This window comes from Linepithema humile, chromosome 8 (assembly GCF_040581485.1).
Source record: "Linepithema humile isolate Giens D197 chromosome 8, Lhum_UNIL_v1.0, whole genome shotgun sequence".
In the NCBI taxonomy this organism is placed as follows: domain Eukaryota; kingdom Metazoa; phylum Arthropoda; class Insecta; order Hymenoptera; family Formicidae; genus Linepithema; species Linepithema humile.
This window is the reverse complement of record NC_090135.1, coordinates 9429972-9453123: the sequence shown is the minus strand read 5'-3', so window position 1 is coordinate 9453123 and position 23152 is coordinate 9429972. Positions and strand designations below refer to the sequence as shown.

General features: G+C 46.7%; 1 protein-coding gene across 2 annotated transcripts; it reads left to right on the top strand.

The window, feature by feature from the left end:
• The first annotated feature begins 5749 nt into the window (after positions 1-5749).
• On the top strand, positions 5750-23124 carry LOC105676803 (uncharacterized). Of its 2 annotated transcripts, none has more exons than XM_012374976.2 (2): positions 5750-6467; positions 18472-23124. In XM_012374976.2, exon 2 carries the CDS (start codon positions 18492-18494, stop codon positions 19911-19913), a length of 1422 nt encoding a protein of 473 aa, XP_012230399.1. In that variant the 5' UTR covers positions 5750-6467; positions 18472-18491; the 3' UTR covers positions 19914-23124. The 2 variants fall into 2 exon arrangements, with proteins under 2 accessions (XP_012230399.1, XP_067216272.1); XM_067360171.1 differs by lacking the exon at positions 5750-6467 and adding an exon at positions 14298-17352.
• Positions 23125-23152: the final 28 nt, after the last annotated feature.

The window sequence follows — 23152 nt, the reverse complement described above, 5'->3', positions numbered from 1 at the left end:
GATTTGCGATAAAAAATAAGCTAGAAAACCGCGCGAACAATAGCAAGTTTCTCGCTTTTCGTTTGAATTTCAGCTTGAAATTATCGCGATTTGAGAAAAACATCGTCGGTGTGCAAAGTTTCGACTTATGCGGTTCGTCTAAGCGGAAGGTTACTTTTGGAGCACCCGATGTGGAACGCCGGCGAGCTGGCACGTCGCAACCGCGTTTTCGCATTTGAGATTTGGATTCCGGAGGCCAATGAACTCCGAGACCGAATCCGGTCGGAGCAACTTAGGCTTTACACAATCACGATTGACGCCTCGGTTAACGTTGTTATTAAACCCGGATAATTACACCGAGGTTCAAATTAATCTGGTCGCAGCTGCATCACCGTCGCCAAACGTGAAATCGAGTTTCCCCGTCGGCTACACCTGCGTCAGCGACGGATCATCGATCATTTGTCATTAAATTTCGATAATTGATATCGAATCTTATCGAAGAATTCAAGGACAAGGAGAGTCTCGATTTTAATTCTCGTTTCTTACTTAACAAACTTAACAATCTTGCGTTGCGTTTAATTGGGAATCGTTTTCTCCGCGCGATGACTATCGCGAATATTTTAAAACGCATGTTAGAATCTCATTTTCAGGCTCGCGTTCTAGAAACGCAGACCATCGAAAGTCCATTTCGCCGAGCGAATTGAATTCAACGACGAAGGGGTTAAAAGGCGGAATCGAGGTAGCTCTCTGTTTGCGCGCGCGCGCGCGCGCTATCTGAAGCGTTCGCACGCGCAATCCCGATTACACCGGCGTCGTCACTATTACTTGAACAGTTACACTTTCTCTTTGACGTTCTTCTCTCCGCCGCCGAGGAGAGAGCAGACCGCGAGCGGGGGAAATGATTGTTGTTGAACGGTCGAAGCGGTTATTTAAAATATGCACTCTCTCCCGTTATATTAATGATCTAACTAGCGCGAGGCAAAATAGAAACGCTCTTAGATAATATTAATATTCCGTGCGTGGCATAACTCGAGCGCTGCGGCCGCTTCGTTCCTTTCCGCGCAAGCAACTTCTTATTTTCATTAAAAAATTTGTATTTCCATTTCCAATTTACATTAAACCTCAATGTCAAATTTCAAGTAAATTTTAATGAAATTATTATGTGAAAAGCAACAACGGATCGTCATTGCGAAAAATCATTTCAGACACCTAACGTCACGCGAGCGCAATTATTTTCATGCATTATTCGCTCGCGCGAGCATACGTTACAATGTTATAATTCAGAGCGTGACACGAATGCAATTTTCTATCGGCGATTTATTCGAAATGCATTTCGAATGCGCCAGGTGCAATTGCGTGGGTTAATTAGGGAGCCGATCGAACGTACCGGTGTTTGCGCGCAGCGCGCGAATTAATGAATGCGTAAACCAGTCGCGCACCAGGATTTCGAAACGAGGAAAGCTCGTCGAGATCGAGATACGGAGGTCCCGCCGCGGCCTTGCGCATTGAAGACCGCGATAAGAGAGGTGATTGACCGCGTGTCGGCCGCCCGCGACTTTCTTTCAGCGCAAAGGACACGCGCTACGCAGCTGAGAATTTCATTGTCTCCTAACGAAGGAAAATCGCGATGCACCTGTGAATGGGCGAAAGACTCTCATCTTTAACACCTGAGAAGTGGCACGCGATTGAGAAAATATTATAAATTGTAATATATAAGTATATTTTCACGCATTTAATTATAATTATAATTTCTAATAAATCACAGTGGATTATTTAAAAAATTCATGAGTCCCAATTGTCCGTCACAATTCATCGCTATATACAATTGACGAGAAATCTGTTCACTCGCAAAACGTTTTATTATCTTTAAAAAAAAAGAATATCGGCTCTCAACTTACGAGGTCAATAGCGTCGTCGCGAATGCGATTCGCAGAGCGCATCAATGCGCTTAATTACTGGCGCGCGGCGAGTAATGCGCGCGAGGACGCTATTGTTTCCCGCGGGGAGAGAAGAGAGAGCAGATTTAATTATCGCGGAGCGCGGTATTGTCATATATTCGCTCTCGTAAATCACCGCCGCCGCCGCCGCCGCGATCTCACACGTCGAAATGACACGCCGCTTGCTAATGACTCGGCGCTCTCGCGGCGGATTAAATGCGTTTTTGCTCGACGCGAATAAAAAAACGCGGGAAACGGAGAGAGCGAAAGCTCACGGCTCTCGCGGGAGAATTGCACTTGACTATGTACTTATCTAGCGCTTTCGAATATTCTTAGATCGGCTTGGCCGATTGATTCTCGCAGATTCATCCTTACGAGCGCGCGCCTACCGAGAAGCGATTAAGAAGGAAGTCTTCCCGAAGGACAGTTCCGACTATTGCGAGTCGGCGATTCCTTGAAGATTGCGCACGCGACGCTAATCAACGTCTGCACTTTCGTCAGCAAGCTTTCACGTATGACTTATAGTTTTGCGTATAACGCGATATGACTTTGACACGACGATTCAAATTAATGTAGATTTTAATTCAAACTTTTGCAAAACTTTCACGTTTGACCATTGCCGTACTAAGTAAAAAATAAAAAATACTTTTGATTAAAACAAAAAATTGTACATTAAATTGTCGAATATGTTTGCTTTAGTTCATTCTCGATTTTTCGATGTTTACAGCAGTATTTTGGTGCGGCGATATATCGTGCTTTCTTTTGTTGCGCAAAGAAATAATCATGTTTCATGCGATTCACAAAGACGTAGCACAAGGAAAGCGAGTGTGTGTATACTTGAACCGGCATGTTCTTTCCGTACTTTTCAATGACGCATTCCGCGAGTACACGTGTCCGCCGTGAATTGTACGCTGCGAATGCGACGCATTTGCAATAAGTTAAGTGCGTTAGTAAAGGCGACGATTCCTCTACGAAGAGTTGTGTGTTTAGAAATAGTTATTGCGTGTATAAAGCCCAAAGTTATTGCACGTACAGCTCAACTTCGATGCATGTATAAAGATACACAATGAAATGACGTTGAAATGAGGTAATAATGAAACGAGAATATCACAAAGAGTAATCGTAATCATCACAAATACGAAACACAGCAGACAACGCAACTCTGATTGATTAATTAATAGCACCGTTTCTATTTTTCTACGCTTAGATTCCAATAAAGTATCAAGTAATTGATGTGCACTTTTAAATGAAACTTAATTTTTTTCCAAATGACGGAACTCTCTTATTTTCCAGTTAAGGAAATCTGGCATTATTTTTCTTGCTATCGATCTCTTGTGATTTTCCACTGGCCAATGGCTTGCGATTCTTGCAAATTGTTTGCGCAAACAACACACGTGGCACGAGCCACGCGCGCGTACGTGCGCTCGAACGAATCTACCAACAGAGATAGCGACGCAGTGCACGTCGCCGTCCTTGAAATACCGAATTCGTCCGCCGCATCGACATCGACGGACACGTGATATCATTATGCATATGCGATCTATGCAGATCGTACCGTCGAATTGCGCTCGAAAGCATAATTTTCCGCCGGTCGAAAATTTTCCGTCACGATAACGCGATAATTGAGCTTATTCTCTCTTGATAAGCGTTTTATTCGTGGCTGCATAGTCAAACAGCATTATAAAAAAAAAAAAAATACATTGCCGCATAAGATGCAACGAAACAACGCACTTTGTGCCAACTACTCGTAAAATTGACTCGAAGTCTTGCGACTGTAGTGCGCAATAGCGGCCGATAACACGATGCATCCTTACTCCCGTTGCGCACATACGTGCCGATAATGCATTACCAATAAAAAGAAAAAAAAAAAGAGAGAGAAAAAAATTACGGCGAGTCGATTGCATCGGGATATTCATAACGAACTGCGAAGAGGAGGGGAAAAGGTGGAGACGTTCGACGCGGTGCGGCGAGGCCGGGTTCGCGAAGTTGCATAAAAAGTGAAGGTGACCGGCGGTGATTCACGGGGGCTGATGCCCTCGTTGTCTGGCATTCGGTTTATGGAGGACAGTGTGGGAGAGGAGGTGAGCAACAGCAGCAGCAGCAGCAGCAGCAGCAGCAGCAGAAGGAAGAGAAGGAGGAGGAGGAGGGTCCTTGCCAGCCGGCCGGCAGCACCAAGAGCGGACTGCTCTTTGTTTTGGCTGAATCGCAACCGACGCGATTCCAAGTAATGTCTCTCTTTCTGTCCCTCTCTTTCTTCTTCTCTGTCTTTCTCTCTCCGTTCCGATGCGTATCTCGTTACGGGTTCGACCCGGGGCCCCCGGCCTGGCGAGATCGGCGGTAAATCATTTTTTTTCCTCAGCGCGGCCGCGAAATCGCGTGCGGAGGCCACCAGTGGCCGCCCGTCGATCCGCGTCGCGTCGCCCACGCACCGGCCGAGAACGACGAGCTCACGCGAGAAAATTCGCGTCCCTTGTTATCGCAGGGCGCCGAGGGAAAGGGGAGGTATACTGGGAGAAAATTCTTTTTATCTATCCGTTCTGGAATTACATTCGCGCTGCTCCGATTTCAAGATACGAGTATGTCGTAATGTCGTGTCGAATGACAAAGAACAGGCGATGGAGTTTTTCGCGATGTCGTAAAAAGAATGATTGCCTGCGTAATGTTTTCGGTTTAGCATTCTTCGTCGTTACGTCGGTCTCTTCGTCTTCAACGCGAATCGATGTTACCATCGCCCTCCCCCTCCCGATAAACGCTCACCCCAAAGGCAACGATTATAATTCGCGGAATCTTCAGCGGGAAGGCAGAAATCGATAGCGACCGTTTACTGAGTTTAGTGAGTTGCGGCGTTCTGTGCTTGCAGCGACTATAGATACGTAAAGATAAAATGTAATCAACACGCTCAAAACGATAAGTTTGTCCAATTTAAAGCCCCTTTTTCCTCGAAATGAAAAAGAAGATTGTACAAGATTATTATCGATTTCTCAATCTTTCATTTCATAATCTTTTATCTAATAAACAATTAACGATAAACTTGCGCAATAGAAAGTCGATTTTTCCGTTAGGAATGAAACAAAAAGTCATTGCTTATTTATCAATCTTTAACATTACGTATTTTTACAAACAAGTAAAATCCCGTTCAATTAAACTCTGATTAATTAACCGCGGAAAATATAATGTTATTTATCCGCATCTATAGAACATATTTTAATTAGATCAAAAATACACGAAAAAAAGTTAAGTGGACAATGCATGAATCGATTAATCACAATTATAATTAATTAATTAACTCATTTTTGAAAACTCGATTTTAACTATCACGATGCTGGAACATTTTTGTCGGAGAATAATCGACTCTAAAGTAATTCAAGCATTCCATCGTTGAAAAGATTGCGAATTAATATTTCGATGAAATTCATACTTTTTTTCTGACATGCTGAAAATTGGCTGGCAATGTAAAAGAAAATTTTCGGGACTCCGAAAATTCTCTTTCTGCTGGCATATTCGTGATTTCATCACGCGACATGAGACGCTAGCCTAACAGCGTTGACAGAAAACCATCGATAAAGTGTCACCACATGACACTCACGTCGCGGACGCGCGCACGACGCAATCTAATCGCTCTGCTCGTCCGCTCCGAGCGACTCGGTACATTCCGAAGGCACTCGCCGTGGTGGAAGGGGATCAAGTGGAGGGGAATGATGATTCTCTGACGCGGAGGTAGCCAGGGGATGGTGGTAGTGGTAGCAGTGAGTAGGTAGGGGATACTGCCACACAAACCGAGTATAAACCAGGCGTAAACTCATTCCCCTCTCGACCTACGTTCTCACACGTGAGGTGCACGTACGGGCGCACACACATAGAAGGGCAACCCCACCGGCTAGTCAGCCTTCTCGGCATCGAAGCCAGACGACATTGGGGCCAAGACAGCGCGCAGCAGTCACCGTCAGAGTTTCGTGCGGTGCGCGCAGTTAGTCGGCAGTTTGGCTTCGTAGCGAGCGGACGTGTGCTCTCCGCTGTCTCTCTCTCTTTCTCTCTCTTAACGCGCAAAGGAGTCTGCATAGAGAGATATATATACATATATATACCACTCTTATATACACGCCCGTCGTTGTTACGCTCACGCAGTGCATCGACGCTTACGCATCGGATCGCGTTGTCATCATCGCGAGCTCAAGTTCAAGTTCACGTCAGCGGGAGGCAGGAGGTGCCTCCAGTGGCAATTAATTAATCCCTTCGGAGAAGTGTCCGCTTTCAGTACTTTATCGAGTGTTCGGTGGTAGCAGTCTCGAGGGGTTTTTTTTTTCTCCGAGATTCGTGTTACGGGGACGACTGTTACGTCGCTGTGACGGTCGCGCTCGAAGAGGAAGTTCGACGAACGGAGCACCGCGTGCCCGTTCCCGTTTCGACGTTCATCGCGATAGTTCACGGTGCTGGAGGACTGTAACACTTGACTGTTCGCGCAGAATATAATTGGCAGAGGATCGACCGTCAACGACGAAGTGGATCGCTGCCCCATCGTGCGCTCCGAAACGACGGAATCTTTCAAGATTGGTGAGTACTTTTCACTTTTCATTTAGTCCTTCAGGATAATGATGTCACATTACGAAATTGTGACTTCACGCTAACTCATTCACATTCAAGTATCAAAAAAATTCTTGCGAAAAGTTTTAACTCGATAAGAGAATATTTTTCGAGGGTGTTGCGCGATTTTGTCGAGACGAAAAAATTGGCGAACAAAGCGCGATTCTCAATTCATTTTTCCGAAATGAAACAAAATATCGAGAAATAATGTGTCGCTGTTCCGGAAACAGGAAACGATTGAAATTTAAAAATTGTTTAGAAATCTAACGTTTGCCGTCGTCGTTCATTTCGATTCGCGACGCAAGATCCATTCTGAAGCACGTGTTTCCGGCAGGTGAAACGCGGCGTGTGCGAAACTCTCGAGTCACGATCCGTTTTGACAGCTCTCTCGTTCGTCAAGATCTCTATTAGCTCGCGATTAAGTGGCTAGAGATCGCTCTGACTTGCTAACATCGCAAAGTCAATTTATTTCAACTGTAAACTACTGCCTGATCTTCATTATGATTTTTTTAATCGGCGTGAAATATTTTTTCGCAATTCAAAGTGCTGATCAAAGTGACATTTATCAAATCTGTTACATCACACGTAGTAAAACGTGCAGAAAATGAAATATATTATTTTTTCGCACGATTTCGAAACTGCAAACCGATAGCTATAATCGGCGATTTAAGATGCTCTCGCGCAAATGACGCAACGCCGATATATTCCGCGATACGTGCTCGTTCTCGTGTGCATCCATTGTCTGTCGTTGCATATCTTATCGGTGACTGTCGATTCACGGCTGAATCACGGATGCTCGAATAACGCAGGTGGTAGATAAAAGCTCGCATAGTTTCGAGAAATGCAATTAATACCGCAACTTGGTGACGTCACGAGGATAAAACGCTTCTCGTCGCTTTGTCGCTTCGGGGCTTGCGAAAGTTCATCGTTGCAACGTGTCTGTCGGCGTTGCGTCACTGCGTGGCCGAGAGACGGCGAGACGTCGGCGCTCTCGAAGAACTCAAATTCATTTCTCGCAGTGTGCGAAATTGCGAATGCAACCGAGCGCCGCGACAACCGCTGCCGCGGTGCGAACGCGGTTTGCGAAACGCGCGTCGCACGATCAAGGATCAAGGTCGAGATTTTATTTCTGTCCTTACGTCTTCGCCATTCGGATTATGTGAGAGAAATCGACGTTATTTCGATTATATCGAGCTCTCTTTCTCTCGCTTCTTAGCCACGACTTAATTATAATTTAAAATCAACAGTCGGCCATTCTGTGGCGAATTTGACTAATTAAAACATATTATGAAACGGCAATAGTGGGGTTTTAGTAGTCATCTGAGCTATCGCGATCGATTTACGGAGCCGTATTCTCCACGTGACGGCCACGAGAAACGATCGATTTGCGATCCTCTCGCAAAACGGTAACGGTCTCCCCCTTTCCCCACCCCTCTTTCTCTTGTTACAACGAGTCGCGGACTCCCCCTTCTCCATCGATCCTCCTCCCACCTTGCACCGCTCGCCACTATAGCTCTCTATCAAAGTGGGCCACGGCCCAATTTACAGAACTCTCTCAACTTCGCGACGCAAACCGTCCGCGTAATCGACTTCACGGACTCCGGTCGAAGGGCACGCATCTCGCGCCGGAGTTCTCGCACGGAATTCGATCGCGCGGAATAGTCGTATCTGTCGCACGAAAAATCGAAAAAGATGGAAAAAGAACGTACGTTGAATCGTATCATCGTAATCGCGCGATCGTTAGACTAATAATTAAACAGATAATTAAATAGATAAGTAAATTATATAGCTGTCTCGATAACGAGTTACAGACGCGTTAGAATAAATCGTGGGCGATATCACGGATAGCGAGAATCGCGATAAATAAATAGCTTTTATCGATGACAGTGTGCATTCAATGCCGAGAGAGAACACTTCTGGAACTCGGAGCTGACAATTCTGAGCTCTGATTGCGCTAAAAAGATTCCCGTGCAAAAAAAGATCGTCTTATCTTATGTAGATATTGTGTCTAGCTGGGTATTGTCGCGCGTCACCGAGCGGATTAGCGGTATCTGCGCCGTTTAGCGGAAATGCGCGTCGTCGCAGGTGTTGCACTGTGTAACGCGAGCGATATCGCAAGTACGGCTACCGCTCGTTACGGTTCTCTCGTCTGTATGTGCATGTGTGTGTGTGTGCGTGTGGTGTGTGTGTATGCACAAGCACGGATATATACCGGCGATATCTAGGTACATACGTGTCGTCGCGTCTCGGACACTGGATTATACGTTGCGTCATTGGCCGCTCATCGATCATTACAGTACAAAGAGAGAGAGAGAGAGAGAGAGAGAGAGAGAGGGAGAGAGAGAGAGAGACAGCGAGAGAACGAGAGAAAGACGGTATTATATCTGTTCGCGCCGCTCTATTTCTTATTTAAACGATATCGACGGCCGACGTGACAACCGCAACCACCAGGGAATTTTAAGATCGTCCTGTTCCTGCGATCAATCACGCGGTACGACGCAGTTGTTGAACTTTCAATCAACGATTGTTTGTCGGACGTTATTTTTTTTATATTTAAAAAAACATGGCAATAATTATTTCGAAACATGTCGACACCAATGTTAACGCCGCGGAATTAACATTGTGTCATTTCTCTTGCGATCATTCGAAACGACGCGGTCGTTCAACACCTCATCGAATTCGCTGATCTTAATTTTAATATAAAAAAAAAAAAATACCGAATAAATATTTTAACAATCGAAAAGTATGGATAACAATATTTCAACGTCCGTATTATAAATCGCGGCGGGCGTTGCGTCATGAATGACCGCCGATTCGAGGCTCGCCTCTCGGGAGACCGGGCGACCGAATTCCGCGACGATGCCGCGATCCGACGCAACAGCGACGGCGGTTTATCGATCATATTAGCAAATATCAGACTCCGTTGTTCGCGCCTGCGGTGACCTTTTCTCGCTCGTATTATGCAACGAAGGTGAACGGTCTAACATAACAGCCGACGCACGTGTTGCAGTCACGTGGCGAACGGGACGGGACGGCGCGGCGCGCGGCCGCAACACAACACAAGGCGAATTGCGCGAGCGTTGCACGCGCTGTGTGCTAATACGTTGCATCACGGACCGCGTTGTTTCTTAAGCGACTTTCACACCGTCGGTCGGGCCCTTAGGAACCTTACTGCGATCTTGGAATTTAATCGCTAATTAGCTGTCGAACCGCAATGCATGCTCGTCGGATTTATTACCGCCAATTAATTAAATTAAAATTTCACTTTAATTTAGTGTCTTTTAGATTTCGTCAAGATAAGATCGATTTCAAAATCTCTCGTCGGAAAGAAGAAGAATAAATAATTTATATTTGTTGTTTAAAACGATAAGATATTATGAAAGTATTATGTTTTCTGAAAATGATAATTCTCTCGGAGCAATAGAGTAAATAAATAGAGCGAGGAAAAAAATACGTTGATCACATGTTATAATGTCATCTTGCGTATTTATTACATAACGGAGATAAACACTTTTGTCCGCGCGTAAAAGCCTCGCTCGTTACGCGCCCGTGTCACGTGTAACTGGAAGAATCGTCACAGATCTCACGTGGAGTGCGATCTCGCCGAAACGTGCGACAGCGATTAAAATTCGACCATACTCCGAGCAAATATTCGAGTCGTGATCGAAACAGGAGGACTGCACTGTAAGACGTTACTTCCGCTATTCGATCCGCAGTCCATGCACGACGTGTCACTCCGAAACAACACAAGGACTCGGCGAGCCACGTGTAACGATCATGTTTATTTTGATCCACGAGCAGTTTAATCTCACTCTTTTCCTTGTGTACTCATCGACGATCACGTAATTAAAAATTCGCAACCTTTCCAATTGGTCAATTTTTATATAATTTTTATATAATCTTTATATGCTTTTAAACGTTATATGTAATTATTCAGAATGTTTTTACAATATTAAGGAGCTCGAAAATTTCTGAACAAATAGTCACATTTAATTTAAGAAATTTTCACAGGATGATTAAATCATTGAAGGAAAGATCGGATATTTTATTTAAGCAAATTACGAAATTGGAATAAAAATTTTTTTTAATAGCTAGAAAAATCCTTGTGATTCTTTGGATCCTTGGGCACTAATGAGCCACGTGCGATATTTTAAGAATCAGAAAACATCGAGATGTGGAAATGAGTGCCAATCAGAATTCCGGTGGGGCGACTCGTGCGAGATAATTATAAGCGGGGGGAGCTTGGAGCGGAGTGTCCGGAGTCTACAATGTGTAGGAGCTACACGCGCTCGTCTCGTGTAATTTGGTCTCTCGCTTCTGCTGTCCCCTCTCTATCTCTCCTTGCCGCTCTGGATCGTATCAAGCCGACCGCGCCGCGTGACGCACGATTATGTAACGACAAAGCGTGCCTCTGTAACGCGACTATAATACAACTATACCGGGTGTCCCCGGTCAATCGCATCGAAAAAAAGATCCTCTCCCGGCACTGCTCATCTCGTCGGATCCTTATCAAGCGCGCGGGAGGAGGCTTCGGAATCCTCGCGATTACGATCTCTCTCCAAGGCTCGCGATCTCGTTGTTGCAATTCGTAAATTTCGCACGCAGAAATTTTTTTCTTTCCCGTCGACGGACCGATTGACGTTATCGCACGCGCGCGCGGAAGGCCCAGTTGCATAATGCCGCGGGAAACGAAATCGGAGAGCGACCGGTTCGAAATGCCTCGACGGAGGCCGATAACGGTATCAGTGCTCGCTTCTGTTACGTGAACGCTGACCGCAAGAGTCGTAACACGCGCGCACGACTGAACGGATATCGGGTGGCGGCTCGACTCGACCCGCCTCGTTCCTGTCTCGACATTGTACGCAGTCACATGTACACACAAACACGCACACGTGCACGCAATTACGTATACGTGCGTCCGTGCGTTTAAGTTCGTCGTACCCCGGGACTATTTTCGGGCGTACGCGCGCATCTCCTATTCGGCGGTTTTTCTGAAAGTCGCACATACCGCGAGTAATAATATCTCCGCGCTCCGATGGTCGCCAAGATCGCCACGCTGAGTGCGTCCGATTTATCTGTTTGTCATTTGCATACACCCGTCACGCGACGATTTCAGTTTCGAACATTACTGCTTTTATTTATAAATTATGCATTTCACGTGAAAGCTGCGCGGCGAGACCTTCGCTCGGTCGCTTCCTGGATGCGTGGTTCTTTTCCGAATAACAATTTTAGACGCTCGTTCCGTCGCGAGGTTTTCCGGAAGCGGCGGGGAAATAATGTAAATAAATTTCCGGGAAGATATATATGGACGCGCGGGAATACATCGCGTATGCATATTGTGATGCCGCTTCCTCGAACGGAGAGCGCGTCAGGAGAAAAAACAAACTCCCTGGCACCGGGTCAACGTGGATGACTTAATCGAGATACGGCGTGATATCACGCTAATTATTACTCATCTGCCACAACATAATACGCCGCTAATTATTTTGTACTCTAAACTATGATATCGATTTCGTGAGACAAAAAAAAATATAGCTGTCGTGATAGCGCGATATTTGTGTCCAGCGGAAGTTACGAAGCAAAATTAAGCGCGACAATATATTCCGTTTGTATGCGAGACCGAAATGCCGCGATCGGCATGCAATTACTATGCAATAATATAAATAATTACAGTGTAATCCAACACACATAGCGTCGTTTAAATATAATAAACCGTTGCATTCGTAATTGCATAATTATTCTTATTAATTAAGCAATTCATTAATTTTATCGTATATTTCCTTTTTTTGAATTAATTACTACAGCAGCGCGGAAAATTTATTGGCTTCCCGGAAATATTTTTCCCTACAGGAAAGATGTGTCCTCTTATTAATGACACGGAAAATACGGAAAATACGGAAAATGCGGAAAACGCTTCGACGAACAACATCGCGTCGCACGCGTGATCGCCGTTTTTCGCGCTACGCATCAATCTTGGGAGCGAGCTACCCGCACGCGCGTCGCGTTCCGGGAAAAAGAATCCGTCGAGTCGCAAATGAGAGCGATGCGTGCATACAGCCAGGCCACGTGCAGACCCGGCGATGCATTGCGCAACGCGCAGCGGAACACGTGCCCGCGACAACACGTTCCGTCTCTCTCTCATTCGCTATCCCTGTTTTTCTCATTACGTTCCTGGAAAATTAGGTGACACCGGAGATAAGATTTCCTCGGAAATGCCAATTGATAATAATAACGAGCAGATATCGCGAAAAGAGAAAGAGAGGAAGAGAAAAGAGAGAAAGAGAGACTCGCGCTTCCATTCGGAAGATGCGTCGCGCAGTTGGCCGCAACGTTTTTCCCGGTGTGTAACGGGCGCGTTTATTGCGCGAACAACAATAGTAACAACCGGACGGATATTAATAGCCGCGCAATTCTAAATCGAATCAATGACGACTGTTTAATCGTATTTCTCGTACGAATTGCGTCTCGCGTGAACACACACACTTTTGGATTTCAATTAACAGCTTTTTGTCTACGAAACTCGATAAAAATCTAGATAAAATATTTATTATACAAAAGAAGAGAATAATAAAGATATAATATTAATTATATATAAGAAGAAAATAAAATATAGTGCGCAATAATTATTATTGTAGAAAAATCGTTAACGCGATCTAACGAAAAAAAAATGAATCTGCGCCTCAAACTTTTAACGTGGATTATGCGTTTCAATGAGCTCATCATTAAATTATATCAAGCCGAATCATTGCACACTCAGGCTTCTACCTACGTCACGTACGACGATCTTCGCAATAAACAAACGTGCAACCGTGTAATAGATACTTATATCACTTATTCGCGACGTGATCTTTGCTTCGTCTCGTGTTTATTTATCTTTCCTATATTTTCTTATTGTTTCTTCCTTTTTTACTCTTGGAAATTTTACCATAAATTTATTTTCACATATTTTACTATCTATTTTTCTATATCATATTTATATGTTTAACATCTTTCCAGAACAAAGCTACTATTGTTATCGCTACTATATAGCACATGCGGTACGTGCCGCATCTTGGTAAGCAAGTTACGCAATGCGCAATGCGTCGTGACGTTTCGGTGGAAAATCCGCGGATGAGCCCGTAATTCCGATACCAACGATTTCGGTCGATTGCGTACGATTGCGCGAAAATAGAGTCGATTACGTGATTCCACTTTCCGTGATTCAACCTCCATTTAAGTTCCCGATGACGCTGCTCTGCCGCGTAAGGGAACATAACCGCGAAAACGCTCGAGATCACTTCGAGGAAGCGGCACATCGCAATTCACTTTGCATTTCGCATATAGCGGACTATCGTGTCATGGAATTAAAGTCGGACGATAAACGCGGCTACTTGACGTAGCACATAATGCGTGAGCGACGGCGATTGATGAAAATTGCGCACTTTCGCATTGCGCTTATTAAAATTTAATAAATATTTATTTCCGCGGAGCACATCTTCGTCGTGTGGCATAAAATTAACCGAGCGCGACACTGCAAACATTGACGTCACGTCTGTCGATCTGTTTTTAACAGCCGGTGCCGATTTGAATATCGGCATTGTTTTTTCATCTGCTCGGCTTCGTCCACGTGACGCGACAGAGAGAAACCGGGAGGTCACGATGAACGGGTTACGCGCTTTATCAATTCCACATTTTGTCATTTTAATTTCCACGAGCAAATTCGTTCTTGGAAGCGGAATAATTTTGTTCAGATAAGATAAATATTATATTTATGCAAAAATCGCAGCGCATCTTGTTTACCCGCCGATTTCAGTCACTTCCGTCGTCATCGAGTTGACATGCACGTGATGTAATAATCGCGGCCGATCTTAATGCGAATCGAGCACATGCTGCGACGAGGAACCTTAAAGCCACGAAAATTCTCGCACGGGGCATTCTGATCGACGAATTCGCCGATTATTCCGCGTTCTGTCGCGAGAAGCGGAAGGAGGGAACGTAATTTCCTACTATGTCACTGCGGCGTTTCCACGTGCGTCACGACGCGACAGATCGGAAAGATCGCCCCGCTGGTCAATGCTTGCGCGATTTGCGTTGGAATTACGTCGACCAAACGACGTGCTGTTTATGCGCCTGATTAATCGACGATGCGCACGAACGGCGCCGCGCTTTCGCAGCATTGTCTCTTCCTCTCCGCGCGCAAATGCTAATAATAAGCGTACGCGAGCGTAAATTCACGCCTCAAATAGACGCGCTCACGATTGAGCGGAATTTACGAGTCACCGAAATAATTCCGAGCTAATTTCGACGCGTAGAAGCGTCCCCGCTTCCTCGTGGGCGGAAGTGGCGAGTTTTGGACTGCGTCCATCGGGGTTTCGCAAAATTGCGATATCAACGAGCGCAGTTACAATATCAAACGTCACGCGGGCTTGCGCATCTACGTGACTTTTGTTCCCAATCGATACGCGTAAAAATATCGTGAAGCAAAATTCGAGAAAAATTAAACTTGAAATGTCGCAATGTTTGATCGGTTTTTTTTCCCCGCCTTTTTAAATAGCGCGTATTCGATGTCGGAAATACTGTTGCGAATTATTTTAATGCCAAATACGTTCACTCTCCTTCGAGCGAACCCGATACCTCGCGTGGGCGGCTTCCGCGGAAAAATCGACAGGTCGGATCGGGCTTCCCCCCCCCCCCCCCGCGCGCAACTTGAACGTGAGTCACGCGAAACCGTTGTACGTAATTGGGCGATTGGAATTCCGCGGAATTGCTCAATTTCGACAACGTTCCGTTTCGTGTCCCAATATAATTCATTACCCGCTCTCGCGCGCGCGCGCTGATATATCGAGGAAACCGACTTTCGAAGGCGTTCGGATCGTGTCGCAATGCACACTCCCGTGTTCTCTTAAATGTACGATCCGCATCCTTCAACGTCCAGATCCTGCGAGCGTGATCGGAAAGGGCTATAAGTTCGAGCGACTTGTTTCGCGGGAAACAGTGGAAACGAGGTTGTCATTTTTTTTTTTTTTTTTTTTTTTTTTTTTCCGATGAATTTATCAATAAAGATTATTGTTTCCAAGACGATTTGATATCTTATTTATCTGATATGATACCACAAATATTATTTATTATTGACACGGCGTCAACACCGCTCATCTTTCATATTTCGCAAACTTCATATTTGTGCACAAAAAAAAAAAAAGAAGTTACTCGACCTATTTGATGAGCGTCGCGGAATTAATGACTCACTGTTAACTTCGCTCGAACTTCTGAAAAACAAGCGGCGACAAATTACGTAACGTCGGATTAAATAACGAGCGGGCGCGCAGCGCGGCGATGGCGGTGCGTCACGCGGCGTGAGTCGTCCGATTTCCATATCAGGATCCTGGAAATCTCGACTTGCATCTTCCCCCCCTTCTCTGCCGCGATGTAACTTCGTCTCCGCGAATCTTCGCGACGACGTTTCGGCGTGCGACGCGTCGGTCTCCCGCTCGTGTCACTAAACTCACCGGTATTCGAGTCGGCGCGGATTGTTTGCTCACTCGGGAAACGGCATACACGCACGCACGCACACACATACTGCCTGCTCAGTCGCATACGTTTATACCTGCGGAAGGACGCGAATCGCGCTATGAACGCACATCTTGCGAGACTCGGAGTGATTAGCCAAGGTTCACCGCTACCTGCGCACGTGTGCGCGTAGGTGACATTCATCGCGATGAGAGCACGCGAGGTATCCCGCGAAAATGCAACGGGCTTTTACACAATCCGCACCGCCGTTGCGTTCCGTTCTTATCATCCCGCTTCTTTCTTCAAAAGCCAAAGTTCATCGACGGTTGCATAATGAAAAGACGAGCGCATCGTTTTATTGCCAGGATTTAATTTCCCACGCCGCGTCGATTATGATGTAATAATTTAATAAGTACAAATGTACGCTCGCGAAATAGAAATCTAATAGCAGCGGAAAAACAAATCTTACGCAAGACACTTTGTAGCGATTCGAAAATTTAATATGCGCTAGGAATTTTGTCCAAAATGTTTTTTTCACATTAAATGCATTCTTTCGCGAAACTACGATGTGCGAAATTTTCGAGCGGTTTAACGGCGTGTAACTGTCGCGCTCGTTGGAACATGCATTTTTTTTTTTTCCTTACAAAATCGGATCTGCACATCGTCGATTATCACAGTGGCGATAAGCGCGCGATGCAGTTGACACGTGGAGAGCACGTTGCTGTTAAATTATTCGCCTGTATATGGAACGCGTCGATTTACGTAATGGATCTTATCTCTTGTCTAAAAGTGGATTCCTTATATATAGGCCACGCGTGGCAAATCGGGCATGAGATTAGCGCGTCGTGTGTGATTTTCCGAACACGGCATGACGGGCGATCCGAAAATAGAAGAGAAAAAAGATAATCTTGCTCGCATCCCGGGAGATGTAGTAAATATCGGAAACTTGGGTAAACAAGCGGCAACTACACGACGCAGTCGTTCGGTGTCCAGAACACGTGGAGCGGCTAGGAAGATGCACGTGCGATTGCGTAACACTCGGATTAAACGTACTTACTTACGTATTTACGCGAAGGCGAAGCCGGAGACGCAGAGTGTGGATATTTTCATCTGCGATCGCGAGTTAAAAATAAACGCGCGCGCTCGCGCGCGGGAGGAAACGCGCTCCGGCAACCGATGCTTAATCGGCGGCCGATAATCAGCGTGCAGACAGTTTAATTATATGGACTTACGTCACGTTTGCCTTCGACGATGACGACGATAATTCCGCTGAATGGAATCGGGGAATCTGATGTCGAAAGTCATCCGATCGATCGGTGATTGAAGACTCAATCTTCTGGAAAGCGTCCGTCGTAAAGATCGAGGACCGGTTCGTCTTGAATAATCAACGTGGTCATCTAAAAATTAGCAAAACAGTGATATTTTTGCGAAAAATCAAAGGCGAATGTTCGCGCCGAGTTCACTGGCACCTGCGACCTTGGCGAAACGCGACCTTACCCAAGGCTATTTTGCAACTTCGGGCGAGAGAAGCGCCCGTTGGCAGTGCGAGCACGTCTTCCGATCTCTCGGAATTCTTTATCTCTGCCCATTCTCTCGTTTTAGTCCCCGGCCACATTTACACCCACGATCGACAACGATTGTCCTCCGGTCACCGAAATACGCGGACGACGCCGGCGTCGCAAATGGTCGCATAAATCAGACGCCTTTGTTGTGTTAAAATGTGTGTCACGGAATAGGAAAGTATGGAGGGTAAAAATAAATAAAAAGAAAAAAAGATTATTCAATAAATATATACAGGAACTTTCATCAATATTCGCAAAGATTCCAATCCCTTGTTGTACTAAAATTTTTGTTAAAGATAACGTAGAAAAAAATATGAATAAAGAAAATTACTTTTATCTTTTGTCGTATAAAAACTTTGTGTTACGCTGTAAAGAAATATTGAATAAAGCAACGAGAATGAAGAAAATTGTATCATGTATTGTAAAAAATGTGAAAATTGTAGGGAAAGCTCATGAAAAATTTGGTAACACATAGAATCCGCGTTTCTTAAAAATCCGATTTTGTACAACAGCTGTGATTAAGCTCTTCAATTATAAATAGCGTTCCCTATGTGCCCATTCGTCTGCGGAATAATACGTAATCCGATCGTTAGCCAGTCCTCTACGTGACGTATGTGCTACATATTATCGCCGTCGCCTGGCACGCTACGCGACTTTCGTCATCGCCGTTAATAAGTACGCATTGCGCGCGTGAACTGACTCGAAAGTGACGCGAAACAAAAATTTCCCGAGCTCTTTGAAACAATTTAGTGATAAAGCAATGTGCGTAATTTAAATGAGAGCAATTACAGAAAAACTTCTGTATATTAAAGATGGCTATATTAAGTGGCTCAAAATTTAGCCAGTTTATCGTTCAATTTAGTAGAAGAAAAATAATCGCGCCCTCCGATTTACCTAACAAGTGTTTTTTTTCTCTTTCGTTGCAGATGTACTAAGAAGACGAATTATGGTGGCAGAGTTTGTCGCCCGCCAGAGTGGATCGCCCATCAATGGTGAGACCGCGTGTCTGAACAGCAACATGCCGGCCACGCACACAATGGCGCACAACGGGCACGGTGCTCCGCACAGCGGACCCCACGACGCCCACGGACCGCTCACGGTACCCCTTACCCATCCCGGTCATCACGGTGGACCGCCGACCGCGGCGACGATCCAACAGCAGCAGCAACAGCATCAGCAGCATCAATCGCAGCAGCAACCGCCGCCGCTGCAGCAACCGCAGCACCATCACCATCATCCGGGACAGCAATCGGCGCAGCAGCAACAGCAGCAGCAGCAGCAGCAGCAGCAGCAACAGCAGCAGCAGCATCTTCATCACGACGCCGGGCAGGTGAACACCCACCCCCCGGAGAGCTACTCGCCCAACTTTGACATTCGCAAGGAGCTGTTCTCGCAACGCAAGCAGCGCGAGTTCATCCCCGACAACAAGAAGGACGACAGCTACTGGGATCGCCGTCGGCGCAACAACGAGGCCGCCAAGCGATCGCGCGAGAAGCGCCGCTTCAACGACATGGTGCTGGAACAACGCGTGATGGAACTCAGCAAGGAGAATCATATCTTAAAGGCGCAGCTCGACGCGATACGCGAGAAGTTCGGGATTTGCGGCGAAGCCGTTATCAACACGGAGCACGTGTTGGCGGCATTGCCGAACGAATCGACGATCAACGTGAAGCGCGCCAAGCTACCGGCGACGACGGCCCTTCTGTACGCGCGCACCCCGAGCCCGGTGCACACGTCGGTGATCCATCAGCCGGTGAGCGGCGCCCGTTCGCCCCGTTCGCCCGCCGCGCAGCTCTTCGTACCGGACGCGACGGCGTATCCCGAGAGCGAGAGCTTCCACCAGTATCCGTACTCGCACCCGGCGATGCACCACCACTTGGACACTTCGACGAGCGCGTTGAATCTATCGTCGCGCGGCCGCCGGGCGCAATCACCGTACGAGCTGTCGTCCGGCAGCGGCGACGAGGCCGGCGGCCCGCCGATGGTCATCGGCTCGCAGAACAACCCGGCCGCGAACAACAGCCTGCCGCACAAGCTCAGGCACAAATCGCGCATCGGCGACAAGGACGCCGCGAGCGCGCTCCTGGCATTGCAGGGCATCAAGCAGGAGCCCGGACCGCGAGCGTCGCCGCCGTGGGACAACGAGGGCTCGAGCGACGAGCGCGATTCCGGCATCTCGCTCGGCGCCGAGTGGTCCGGCTCGACCGGCGTGTCCGCGGTCTCGGAAAATGATCGGGAAGTGAAGCTGAAACTCGATCGTCTCGCGTCCGAAGTCGCGAGCCTGCAGTCAATACTACGTTTGAAGCCCTCAGGCGCCCCGGTGGCGGACAGCCTCGTGACGGGGCATGCCGCGGTCAGCGGACCGTGAAGGACGCGGCCCATCTCGCCGGATCGCGCGAGTCCTTCCTCCTCTTCCTTCGGCCGAGTGCCTTGGGATTCTTGCAAACGGATTGTGGAGGCATGATCAAGATGTCGTGAGGGAAGACCGTCGCGGAGTTCGACGTCGAGCCGGATGTCGCGCCCGAAGTCGATCGCAAAGGATCGAGAGAATTTTGTAAAGTTTGTTTGTTTGTTTAATGAAGATTGCGAGAGACTTTTTCGTTCGCCAGTGCAACGAGAGCAAGTGACTGGCGATCAATTAATATTCGCAATTAAATGTTGGAATTTTCTGCAATCTTTTTTTCGATTTAAATCCCTGTCACATCTAATATTTTATTTAATAATAAAAGGAAGAATATATATTTTCTATTAACGAGAAACTTGATTCATGATTTGTGATTGCTAATTACGGCCGATCTGCTCGTTGCATAAGCGGTCTCGAACGGACGATAATCGGAAGACGCGACGACAGGACGATGCGTCTCGCTTGCGAAACTTTAATCCTGCGACCGATGGTCCGTTGCCTCATTGGAACGCGAGCGTTCTTCTTCGGTAAAATTATAACTTATTGTGATAGAAAGTGACGCCAGTTTACGCCGTTTGGGATTCCCGAGTGTCGACGACTATCGGTCGGAGGGTTCAAAGAGCCCTTATCTGAAGTGGAGTTAGGAGTTAAGAGCCGATGCGATACCTATAGTGTTGTAAGTTACGTTGTAAGACTCCCGTAGGTTTAATCGTTTCTTCTAATTATTACCATTATCGTTGATTAGAGCTTTGTCGATTCGGGCAGTCGTATCGCGGCGAATCGTGCCGGACGTTGTTATTCCACGCGACGCGAATCACTCGCCGATTGATAATTGATCGCGCAACCGGCTATTTCACTACCATCGGATATCCATAAATACGATTCATTCTCCGCGTAGCGAAGCGGGGATTCTTCCTCTTTTTCTCTGTTTTTTTTTTTCTTTTTTTCGTCATCGTCATCTTTGTTTGCGATCACGCGTAAAGCGGCGAGCGACGGACGACCTCGCACGGCGGAGCTTCGAGGCGCGGCTTGATCATTTATTCATCGCCAAAAGGACCGAACTTTCCATCTTGCACGATCAATACCAAATATCGAAAGTTTCTGTAAGCAATCGTTCATCTTGCTTGAAATTTCAAAGATTCGGTTTGCTGGTGTTCATTCCAAATTCGCTTTTTATTTATTGCTTCTTATCGCACCTCGAAAGCCGCGCCGGCAACTTCGACGAAGCCTTCCGCCAAGTCCCCGAACTTTTCCTCTTCGTTCCCTCGCGGATTTCAGTTCGGAAGAGAAAAGAAAAAAAAGATAAATAAATAGCGAGGCTGCGTCTCTTCGACGCTCGCGCCGGATTTTCACGTCGAGGTCCAATTCTCTCGCGACTGTCTATCTCTTTTTTATACTTTTGCTATCGAATCACTACGATCGACGTACGTAGCGTGTCTGTATATATGTATATGTGAAGACGAAAGTGCATCTGTGTTACAAGCGCCGTGACGGGGAAACGCCGACTCGGGCGTGTGCGTGCCGCGGAAGAAAAATCCTCTTGGAAGGCGGAATTTAGCGCGTATTGAAGTATTAAGTGAGCCTATGGGTGTAATGTAATATATACACAGCAGATATATACTTGCAAGAAATATATATATTATATATACACAGATATACATATATATATATGCATATATATATATTTTTCAAATTAATGTATTTTTCGATATCGTCATTGAAACGAACTGTAACGCGTGTACAGCGCTCGAGTGTGTGTCGTCGCCGATTCGAAGGTAGGATGCGCGTCGTCGGGAAATCGAAGTCGCGTCACCGGCAATCAGAACCAAAGTGCGATTTTTTTTTCTCCCTTCCTTACCGAGAGCAGGATGTTCATCGATCCGACGAAGCGAGCGGCAGGAAAAATCGGCGATGCGGAAAAGGAGTCCGACGGTACCGGGAGTTACGCAGCTTAGCGTCCCGCTGATCCCGATCGACCATCCGTTTTTACCATATGTGATACGTAGAGCGCTAGAGAGAGAGACGCGAAATCGACGTTAACCTCGAGGGCGATCGTGAAAAGGGCACCTCTATTTATTGCACACTAATCGCCCGTGTCACGGCGGGGGCGAACGATGGAAGACGAGGAAGAAGTCGGCGTACGGAGTCCTCCCGCCGCGTCGCGAGACTGTATTCGGCGTCGCTCGCGGAAACGATCTCGTCTACATATTCCTCTCGCTTTCCCTTGTTTTTATTATGTTACTCTCCTCGCAGTATAAATGTTCCGAATTTCGTACGGCGCGGAATTCCACGAGCGGCGTCGACGGTCGCGCGCGCGCAGGGGGACTCGCCGATTCTCAACCTCGAAATCGACAGAACGCACGCGGGGTTGCGGCGTAGCCAGCAATAATTCCGAGTCATCGTCGCCGAGATGTAGGAAGGACGAGGCTTCGCCGGCGATACACCGCGTCGCGTGTAAAATACCGAGAGTGCCTGTAATGACGGAATCGTGTGCGTTTCTCGCCGCGGCGGCGAGAAGGAACAAAGATGCAGTACCGTGCGTGTAAATACATACATTATTATCTTCTACTGTTAACTATCGAGCGCGATCATTATTGCAAATCAGCGTCGACGACGATCTCGACACGATTCCGAATACGATTCAATCACACACACACACACACACAGACACACAACTACCTACACACCGATTACTCGCGCACTTATGCCTCGCTCGCCTCGAACGATCGCACGCGACGATTGCGAGAGAGCCGCAAACTCTTGTACATACAATCGCACGTTTTTGCCAAAAAGCAGTTCACAGAGGACCGCCGGAACCGTCGGCCGGAGAAGGAACGACATTTTCGCGCCCGAACCTCTCTCCCCCTCCTTCTTTTCTCTTCCTATTTGTATCCCGCGAAATCGTTCACGCGCGCGTTTCGACTACAGTTCCTATTGCACTATACTAAACGGTAAAAGCGACTTAGAGGCGAGGACCGATAAATCTGTCGTCTGCGTCGTCGTTCACGATGCGAAGACCGCAATTCCAGCCGATCTAAATAAGCTTTTTGATTTCTCCTTCCTCCGGCTGTCCGGAGATGTAAGTATTTAGACACTAAGGGACATATCTACAGCGCGTGTAGTGTACTTGTATATGAAATACCGATAAATAAATATTTTCAATGTTTTTGACAAAGCCCCCTCCTCGTTGTTCTTTTATTCCT

What these genes read in the sequence shown, in the direction of transcription:
- LOC105676803 (XM_012374976.2), top strand. Translation starts at nt 18,492, where the DNA reads ATGGTGGCAGAGTTTGTCGCCCGCCAGAGTGGATCGCCCATCAATGGT.